Source organism: Sorghum bicolor, chromosome 5 (assembly GCF_000003195.3).
Source record: "Sorghum bicolor cultivar BTx623 chromosome 5, Sorghum_bicolor_NCBIv3, whole genome shotgun sequence".
NCBI lineage: Eukaryota > Viridiplantae > Streptophyta > Magnoliopsida > Poales > Poaceae > Sorghum > Sorghum bicolor.
The window spans coordinates 64,661,223-64,671,347 of record NC_012874.2 but is presented as its reverse complement, the minus strand read 5'-3'; the positions used below and the strand labels follow the sequence as shown (position 1 = coordinate 64,671,347).

General features: G+C 42.1%; 2 protein-coding genes across 2 annotated transcripts; both read right to left on the bottom strand.

Moving 5' to 3' along the window:
- On the bottom strand, positions 1,654-4,500 carry LOC8071981 (ADP-ribosylation factor-like protein 5). Its single transcript, XM_002449721.2, has 2 exons — positions 3,984-4,500; positions 1,654-2,222 (listed from the first exon to the last, which is right to left on the bottom strand). The coding sequence occupies exons 1-2, from the start codon at positions 4,173-4,175 to the stop codon at positions 1,860-1,862; spliced, it is 555 nt and encodes a 184-aa protein (XP_002449766.1). The 5' UTR covers positions 4,176-4,500; the 3' UTR covers positions 1,654-1,859.
- On the bottom strand, positions 7,282-8,389 carry LOC110435561. The gene is made up of 2 exons (XM_021461208.1): positions 8,260-8,389; positions 7,282-8,177 (listed from the first exon to the last, which is right to left on the bottom strand). Exons 1-2 carry the CDS (start codon positions 8,365-8,367, stop codon positions 7,914-7,916), a joined length of 372 nt encoding a protein of 123 aa, XP_021316883.1. The 5' UTR covers positions 8,368-8,389; the 3' UTR covers positions 7,282-7,913.

The following is a 10,125-nucleotide window of genomic DNA, read 5'->3' as shown; positions in this document are numbered from 1 at the left end:
CCTACAAATGGCTCCATGCATGCATGTTGCATTGGCAGCATGTTACAAACCATGGACACACGTCTTCGATCGGGACGAAATTGCATTCGGATGTGTGGCTAATGTTGTCGTCGGCATCACGATTTGAACCGTTGTATGGCTTCACCATGCCACCAATTAAAATGGTGGTTCCTGAAGAAGCTAGCTATAGCTGGTACTCGGTCATACGTTTATCACATTGGACCGAGATGGCGAGAACGGATCGGACAAGACATCTGCTAGGGGAATATTTGGGGACAGTACAGTACAGTACCCTGCCATGCATTTGGAATAGCACATATAGCCGCCAGCAAACTCATCTTGAAATTAACTACCGATTACTCTAATGCAACTAGTACAGCTGTACTAGGAGTATAAACACGGTGGTACTTCAGTAATCTCAAGTCGAAGTCATAGTGCACATCATGACGCAGTCAGTTTTTTTAATTAAAAAAAAACAACTTAAACTTTTGAGCCAAAACATACTTAGACCATGTATGAAACTCAGAATATATAAACCTTTGTCACGCGCGTATGACTTGTCATGGTTGCAATTTGAGCACTGTTTTTTTTTTAATTCGAATATAGTTACAAATATCTAACAAATACATGGGACCATAAAAGTTGATTTCATGACAACTAGTGCCTCGCTCCATCCCAGAAAGGATACAATTCTAGGTTCGATTTGACTCAAATTATTTTATGGCTGACAAAATTTATAGGAAACAATATCAATATCTTTGTGAGTCCAAAAAGGTATTACTATGAAAGTTTATTTTATGACAAATCTAAGATACTTATTTAATATACTAAATATTAATATATTTTATACAAATTTGGTCAAGTTTAAGACACTTTGGCTTAGCACTACGCTAGAATTGTTCCTTTATGTTTTAAAACTAGATACTATTAAAATCAAATACCAAAAACAAGTATAGTGTTAGCAAATCTTGGTTTCTTTCCTGAAAGAATAATTCTAAAAAAAAAGAAAAGGGACAGAAAGGGTCCTCTGTTGGAAAACGGTGGCATCTTATCACAGATTTTAGCATCAATAGCTGTGATGCATCTCAGTTCTCAGCATGTGCATCATATGCGCATTGTTGTTGCCCGTACGCTGACGCGACCTTCGTCGTTGATCAGCTTCGCCGGCCGCCACGGCTGCACGCAGAACCTTTGAGGCCGGCACCGGCACCTCAATTCTTTCATTGGTTGGGTGTGAATTCGGCGTCGTACAATGTCAACTCAACTGTTGCTTCAGACGCAAACATCATGCTCGTTGAGTCATCATTTATATAAAAGTATCGTGAGCGATAATAGTTTTTATATAAATTTAGTTAAAATTTAAACTGTTTGACCCCTGTAAGAGCGAGAGGGAGTAACATCTGCCCACTTGGAAGCGACCTGACGCATCAACAGATGAAGCTGACGAGGGAAGCAGAGTTAACATTTGACAACCTGTCTCCAGGAGCAAATTGGGCACCACAGGAGTATCTTCTTCCCAGGTCAGCGGCAACTCACCTTAATGCAAAGGCTTTATCTCTTGTTTATCACTGCACTGCAAGCTTGATTCCACTCATGAAGCTCACTAACTGGAGGCCTTTGCACAAGGGTCACTGGGTCAGGTAAAATCTCATATCTGATGATGGTGTGCAAATTTGCTCCCTTTTTCCAGTTTTCATATATTCAGATTGGTTGGAATACAGACACAAGGTTTAAGCCGTTTTTCTTAACAAAAAAAAACATAAATAAGCATTGGGCGTGGTGGCAGGAAGAAACAAACCCATCCTGCCACCTTCATCAACAAATCCATTCACGAACCGCAACCAATGCTGCGCCGCACGTCAGCTCGCGGTCGCCTTGCCAGCGACCTTCTGCGCGATCCAGCCGAGACCGTCGTAGAGGCCCTCGCCGGTGATGGCGCACGAGGCCTGGATGTGCCAGTCATGGTTCTTTATGCTGTGGAGGGACAGCGCGTCTGTGATCTCCGCAGGGGCCATGGCGTCCTTGAGGTCCTGCTTGTTGGCAAACACCAGGACCACTGCGCCCTCCAGGTCCGCGTGCTGGAGCAAGCGGAACAGCTCGTCCTTGATGATGTTGATCCGCGCGCGGTCCGTGCTGTCGATCACCACGATGACGGCATGCGTTCCCCGGTAGTATGTCGCCCACGAGGTGCGCAGGCTTTCTTGCCCTCCTAGATCCCAGACCTGGTTCATTCAAGCAGTCTGTTAGCAACAAGCTACTGTAAGGCAGCTCAACTCCTATGATATACGGCTCTGGGAAATGCACTGCATGTGGTCAGAATACAAAACACACACAAAATGAGCTCGTTCTCAACTGAAACATGTTGTGCCGTTACCGGATTTGTTACATAATGTTAGTATATACATGTAACACACCACTATTGTTGATAAGCAACAAGAACAAAGGTCTCCTTGATCCTGCAGAATTAAAGAGCTAAAGACGCGACCTTGACACCACAGAAGTAACATGTTAAAAATTGTCACAAAAGTTCACACCACTTGCAGCAAAATACTTCTTTCCAGGAGACAAGTGCGCATTGTACCATGTCCTGTCTTAAGCATATTAAATAAACAGATTCTTCGTCAATTTTCTATTAACAACTCCCTAAACAGATGTTTTTGTTTCCTTCAAGAAAGCATGAAGAGAATAAATGTAGCGCTATAAATTGCAAACACCTGTTCCATAAAGTGGTGCTTTGATGGTACAAGTTGCCGAATGTCTGAGCATCTGTATTGTTTATTTTTCAGTTTGCAATGAAGCTGCCCAAAGAATATATTCTCCAATCAAAGGTATGATTGCAGACAGGTAATATTCTTAGCAGTGTTTGCACAGGCCAACAAAGAGTTTTAATGTTTTAATACTCATTTCAGTTAATGGAGATTTAAAAGTTTGGACATGGATAATAAACTAAGGACTCAAAACTTCTAAATCTCTACCTAGTGAATTTGATACAGTTCAGCTGATTAGTATAGCACAACTATATGAGGATGAATAATTCAATATTTGAAACTAGCAAAAATATAGAAAGCCTGCTCAAAGATGGAGGCTGAACCTAAAGGACTACAAAACCACAACAACAATGATTGAATCCACTGGATTAGAACTGGAGGTTGAACTCGCTATTACCCAAACAAATATGTCATGACAATATTTATTTATTTATTTATTTATTTATTTATTTATTTCATCACAGAATTGACTAATGTGCTAGCCAAACAAAAATAAAAATACTAGCTGCCTGTTTGATCTAGAACGGGAGTTAGAAACCAGGTTGGAATAATCCCCATGATGAAAACAGAGAAAACATTGTTGTCCTTTGTCAATAGTCAGGTGGCCATCACAGCTAGATTAGAACGGTTGAGCAAAACAACTTCCAAAGGACAGATCATACTCATAACCACTGAATCCTAAACTGTGCAGTACTCTGCTTCTAATCACAAGCAAAAACAGACTAAAGGGCACCAAGCAAAGGGTTGTGGACTTGTACCGCCAGTGTTGATGGATTCATACAGTATACACCGCCGGCATCTTATCGATTCGCAAGCTAAGCACATCTCAGCTAATGCATTCATCCTAGACGACGAGGTTCTCAATTTGTCATGAACTCTCAAGCACAACCTCAGATACCTACAATGGCCCTGAACACAGCTAGTAGGTAGCAGGACATCTCAAATTCACAATCCTCCTACGAACAACGCAACAAGGGGAGCCAAATCGACACAAAATCCCACCTTTCCCCTCTACGGCTCTGCCTGCACAGCATAGATCTTAGGCCCGCCTAACGGAGAAACCGGCCGTCGGCCTCCGCCGTAGCGGCCGATCCGGCGGCGACCGCGGCGCAGCGAATCCAGCCTTGAATTCGCGCTTTGTGGCCGCCCACTGTGGCCCCGCGGGTGGGAGGAAAGAGAGACAGAGGGGGGGGGACCGGGCGGGGGGGAGCTGACCTCGAAGCGAAGGTTCTTGAAGACGACCTCCTCGACGTTGCTGCCGATGGTGGGCGCGGCGGTGACGGCCTCGCCGAGGTGGAGCTTGTAGAGCGTGGTGGTCTTCCCCGCGTTGTCGAGCCCCACGACGACGAGCTTGTACTCCCGCGCCGGGAACATGAGGAACCACACGCGCGACATCCACGCGCCCATCCCTTTACCGGTGAGGGGCCAAATCTGAATCTTCCGCGCGCCCCGGCGGTTGGTGCGTGGATTTGGGGGATCGGGCGCTCGGCGTCGGATTCGATCTCTTGGCGGCGGCGGAGGAGAGCGGAGTCGCCGGTGAAAGAGACGAGGATGAGGAGGAAGAAGGAAGGAATCGAGTCGTCGCCTGCCGGACGAGGGCGGAGCGGTTGGCTGGCTGGATGGATGGATATTCGTGCTCTGTTCGTCCCACGCAGGAAGTTTCTTCCGTTGTTGGGAGAAGGAAGAAAGCGTGTTTTGGGCCGGGATACGACCGACGCAAGGGGAAGGATTAAAGTCCGTCCACTTAGGCCTTGTTCAGTCGGTGAAATAAAAAGTTTTTGGCTACTGTAGCTATTTCATGACAAATATTATTTAATTATGGACTACCTAGACTCAAAAAATTCATCTTGTGATTTACAGATAAGTTGTGTAATTAATTTTTAATTTTAACTATATTTAATGATTCATGCATGTGCCGATTCGATGTGACGAGAATCTTAGAAAGTTTTTGTGTTTTGGGATGAACTAAACAAGGCCTTACACGTTTTTATTCCCCTCAAAAAAATTTACACATTTTTATTTTTACAAAATTGCTACTCCATACATAGATGAAAATGGAAAATTTTCTCAAAAATAAAAAAGTTGGAATGGAAAAGGGAGAGAGAGAGAAATGCTCTAGACTTTGCATTGAAGTTCATATAGAAGAAAAAAAGGCGGAGTATATGTTACAAGCAGAGATCTAGCGTTAAAATGAATTTGCATCGAATAAACAAGGTATGACAGCTCTTGATCCACGAGCTACTTTGTCTCCTTGCTCGCTCCAAATTTGAGAATTTCAAGCAGCCGTTTTATGGTTGCGGTTCACAAACAAATCTGGTTGTGACAAAAATAGTTAGTAAAATAGCTTCTTTTCTGAATTGTCTATAAATACCATTATATTTTTCTTGTCATTTTTCCTCTTTCTTTATTTTATCTTTTATTACCTCTTCTAATATCCATATCCACCCTATCTCACCATCCTCCTTCACTCATCAGCCTCATCTCTTTGCTGAGCCCACTCCCGCTCTCGGATGCCTCACCTCCCTGCGGCTCGAACACTGCCCTCCACGTCACCTCCCTTCCTTGCTTGGGCCTGTCTTCTCCACCATTCAGGCCTATCATCGTTGAGGGATGGCGGCTCCGGCTTGACAGTGCGCTCGGGCCAGTCTCAATCTCTCCCTCTACCACGTTAGGGCCAATTTCGCTCTAGTCTCACACGAGGATGGAGCGAAGGAAAGCCCCCAGTTCCATTCTAGTGAACGTTCATTAAAAATTAATCTAGCGAACGATCCAATTAGCGTCTTCCACTCCGCTGACGTCCGACTGACGTCATCTAAAAAAATGCAAATCATTTATTTTAAATTGCTATAACTTCCAAATGATTTATCCAATTTTCATTCCGTCTACACCATTGTATTCTTCGCGACGAGACGAACAAAACTAGATCTCACTTACATATATTTCAAAGATTTTTTTCACGTAGAAATTTATATGTGTTAAATTAACATATAACTTTACAACTTATGCACATAAATTGTATTGATTAACTTATATACACAAGTTGCATGGAATAACTTATGTACACAAGTTGGCTTTCATGACTTTTTATGTTTGTAAGTTTTGATATAAGTTATAAGTTAATTCGTTTCTTTGTCTGTTCTAAATTATATATCCTAAGTTAGTACATATAAGTTATTTGTAGAATAAAATTCTTTGAAACATATCTAAGTGGGGTCTAGTTTTATCCGTCGCATCATGTAGAACACACTAGTGCAGACGAAATTAAAAATAGACACACCGTTTTTAAGTTATAGCATTTTTAAAAAATATTTTGCTTTTGTGGGTTATGTCAGTGCTGACATCATAGCTAGAGACTGAGAACGAAGCGAGAGAAGCAATGGAGATGCACGGGATGGGTATTTCATAAAAGGGAAAGAGGTGGGATTTTTTTTTTCAAAAATGGAAAGTTTAATTGGTCGGAAAATCGTTCGCTTGATTTAGTTTGACTGATCGTTCGCTAATTAGTGGCGTGGCTTCGCATCCCACCTGCGCCTTCTCTCGATGGGATTTTGTGGGCTTCACTCGTGGAGTCAGAGCGCCCGACCATTTGGTCGGACGCGAGGTGAAGATGCATGTGAAGTCGTTAGTAAAACACTACTAACACGCCCTTAGAAGGTGTAACTTACCGTCAATTTAGGTCAAGATTCGAATAGCATGGAAAGGGAAAGGACATGGGTGAGAGAGTAAGTCGGTTGTTAAACAATCTCGTCTGCAAACCAGTTAATGCAGACTTTATACATTTACTTTTTCTATCTCAAAATATTAGCACATACTCCCTCCAAACTTAAAAATAAAGTCATTTTGGCTACTGAATTGGTTGTTCACAAATGAAATTGTTTTTGATGTTTTAATACATTTTGGACAAAATTGCCCCCATATTTCGTGTATCCCATCACTCAGTTCCTGAGAATATTCCTCTTACCTTTTAGGTAAACAACACTAAGCAGTCGGGTCAAGCGTCTTTGTTGTTTGGGAGCGTATCGTGTGCAACCGTCGTATGCAACTTTTGCAGCATCCAATAACAGGCGCTAGATTTACATCTGATGGCCAGATCAAGAGGTGGGTAATTTTAACACTTAACCCCCCACTATTACTTTTACTAACAAAAAAAAGTCTCCTAGATCGGTTCCGTCCCGTCGGTCCGTTACGATCGCTCGTTCGCCCGACGCCCAGGCACCCGCTGGTACCCCGATGCCTGATCTGTATGTGTGAATTCCAAGCTGAAAAACCTTCCTGCAGATCGAGCAGCTTCATCACTGTATGGCCTGCAACTCGATCGTTGAACTTTACTTTTGTGTGAAAATTAAATTAAACATGGCCGGGTGCCGGAGTGGAAAAACATCCAACTACCATGAAAAATACACGAATCATAACAATAGCTGCTCAAAATGAAGGTTTAGAGCATAAAGGAAATAACGATCAGTACCAGATCGATAGCAAAAAATTCACTGACACACTAAAAAATTCACTGATATTACATCTGGTGGCATAAAGCAAACAATCAGCCATCAACCTTATTTGGGCAATTCCGTGCATCATGATCTGTTACTATTTGCTTGCATTTTCCACACGGCCGTTTTTTGGTTCCTTCTTCTCCTTGCTCTTCATAATTCTTTTGCATTGCCCTCTAGACACGATATTAGTTGGTGGATGTATTTGTATTTCATCTGGAATTTTTCCACTAAGGAATGTTTGGAACTCATCCTGCTTACTAACTGCAGCAGCAGAACGATCTTTTGTAGAGGTTCCACTAGGCTCGATAGACTAGAACACAAAAAGTCAATCGCTGGTTCAGAGTTCTTGGCCATTTGTACTAGATCTTCAAACATGTTCCGGGAATATGAAATTTTTTTTCGCATTGCCAGCTTCAAACCCTCAGTGACATGGAGAAGTCGATATGCCTGTGAAGTGCCAATGCTAGCCTTCTGACAATTGAACAAAGTATTCTTAACCCTCTCATTGTCTCTACGATTGGATCTTAGCAAATGCCTTTTATTTGGCGAAACAAAACCATGGCTGTGCTCCTAACCATTGAAACTATTCGATACTTATTGTTATTGTCAAGCTTTACAACAATATGTGCCGGACAACCACATCTAGTTTCCATCAGTTTTGGCGGCTTCCTTTTTTTCCAAATTCTTCACTAGCATCTGGTACCTTCTCCTTAGTGAACCCTTGTCTTGAACAATAATACCTCTTGAGTAATATTTCCTCATCTCCCTTCCTCTGCTGACCAATACGAACAGAGAAACCAACATCATGTGCATACGACTTATAGAATTCCTCAACATCTGGGACACTATCAAACATCATTCCAACCACTGGCTTCAAATGTTCTTTAGAATTTATATTGCTTATGTCACTTGTTGCCTATAGACGTGTAAAATATGTATGAGCAAAAAAAAAAACAAGTAGAACCATTACCGTGTTCGAACGTTTCTTTGCAACTTACTACTACACTCGGCGAAGATTCTATCCGTGGTGTGCGTGGATGTTCAAGGTAGGCTCCAAGTCCTGCGTCGATGGCCTTAATGGACACAGAACCAGTGGTGATATCCATGGCGACGTCGTCGATCTCTATGGCCGCGCCGACGCTGTACGTAGGGTTTAGGGTACAGACATAAACGACACTACGAATGAGTGGCTACTACGGACGTACCCATACCTGCACTAGTGGCGGCATCACAATCCAGGACGATGGTGGATTCGAATGCCGGGTGGCGATCCATGGTGATCTATGGCGACGCTGCAGAGGACGGATGGATTGGCGATCCACCTCTTGACGGCGATGGAGCGGAGACCCTGGTTCCTGGCGGCGTCGATACGGGAGGAACGGGCGCTGGCGGAGACCGAGTGGTGTCGATACGGGAGGAACGGGCGCTGGCCGAGACCGAGCGGCGACGGCGTGACCAGTTTGAGCGATCGTAATGGACCGACGGCGGCGGCGTGGCCAGTTTGTGACTTTTTTTAGTTAGTAAAAGTAATGGTGGGGGTTTAAGTGTTAAAATTACCCACCTCTTAATCTAGCCATCGGATGTAAATCTAACGCCTGTTATCGAATGTTGCAAAGGTTGCATACGAAGGCCGGTTGCACACGATACGCTCCCTTGTTGTTTTAGAGAAACCATATGTCCTATTTAATAAGTGCAAATATGAGAAAATATACCCAAATTAATCACTCTTTAATATCCTAAATCAAGTCCAAAACAACATGAATTTTGAGTATGAAGTGAGCACGTGATTAAATTTGTCCCAAATAAAAGTACATTATAAGCTATTACATCTATCACGCAACATAGACTACTAGCAGCCTGCTCATAGGACCAAGGACATAAAAAAATCAAGGCCTTGTTTAGTTCATCCCAAAAATCAGGGATGAAGCTAGGAAAAAAATTTAGGCGGGGCTGAGCAAAAGTTCTATATCGACTTAGCTCTATTATTACCCCTCGTAAATATACATTAATAATAAAATTCATAAAATATATCTAAAAAATAAAGTTTTCAGCCCACCCTATCTTATAAATTTGTGTCTAAAATTAGAAGGAGGGCACTAGGGATTCCATTGGGCCAACAGTGGTAGGGGTGCTGGAGCCCCCCTAGTCCCACTGCTACCTTGGTCGCTGCCAAAAACAAAAAACTTTTCAAAATTCTCCGTCATATCAAATCTTGCAGCACATGCATGAGACACTAAATATAGATAAAAATAAAAACTAATTGCACAGTTTACTTGTAAATCGCGAGATGAATCTTTTAAGCCTAGTTACTCTATAATTGGACAATGTTTGTCACAAACAAACGAAAGTGCTACAGTTCCAAAAACCAAAAAATTTTCGAAACTAAACAAGGCCCAACTCACCAATACGAAAAAAAAATCATAGAGGATACCTGTTCGTCGACGTCAGTTGCACTTAGCCTATTCTACTTGCTAAATTTTAGCTAGCTAAAATTATTTTAGTCATTCTTCTAGTGAGACAAACTATTTAAACTTCTTTTAGGCTCCATTTAGTTCCCCTTGCTGCAAGGTAACTAAAATTATTTTAGCTACCTTGAGTGACTAATGGAACTAAACTATTTTAGCTCCTTTTAGTCAATGTGTTTGGAACTTTAACTACTAAAGTGACTAAAGTTTAGCTAGCTAAAATTATTTTAGCTACTCTTTTGGGCCTGTTTGGTTCCACTTACTAAATTTTAGTCACTTTAGTAACTAAAGTTCCAAACAAATTAACTAAAAAAAGCTAAAATAGTTTAGCCCATTAGTCACCTAAGAGTAGCTAAAATAATTTTAGTTAGCTAAAACTTAATAAGGGAGAACCAAACA

Coding starts and splice junctions, on each gene's coding strand:
- LOC110435561 (XM_021461208.1), bottom strand. CDS start 8,367: ATGGATATCACCACTGGTTCTGTGTCCATTAAGGCCATCGACGCAGGA. Junction 8,178..8,259: donor AATCTTCGCCGAGTGTAGTA/GTAAGTTGCAAA, acceptor ACACGTCTATAG/GCAACAAGTGACATAAGCAA.
- LOC8071981 (XM_002449721.2), bottom strand. CDS start 4,175: ATGGGCGCGTGGATGTCGCGCGTGTGGTTCCTCATGTTCCCGGCGCGG. Junction 2,223..3,983: donor TCAAGAACCTTCGCTTCGAG/GTCAGCTCCCCC, acceptor TGAATGAACCAG/GTCTGGGATCTAGGAGGGCA.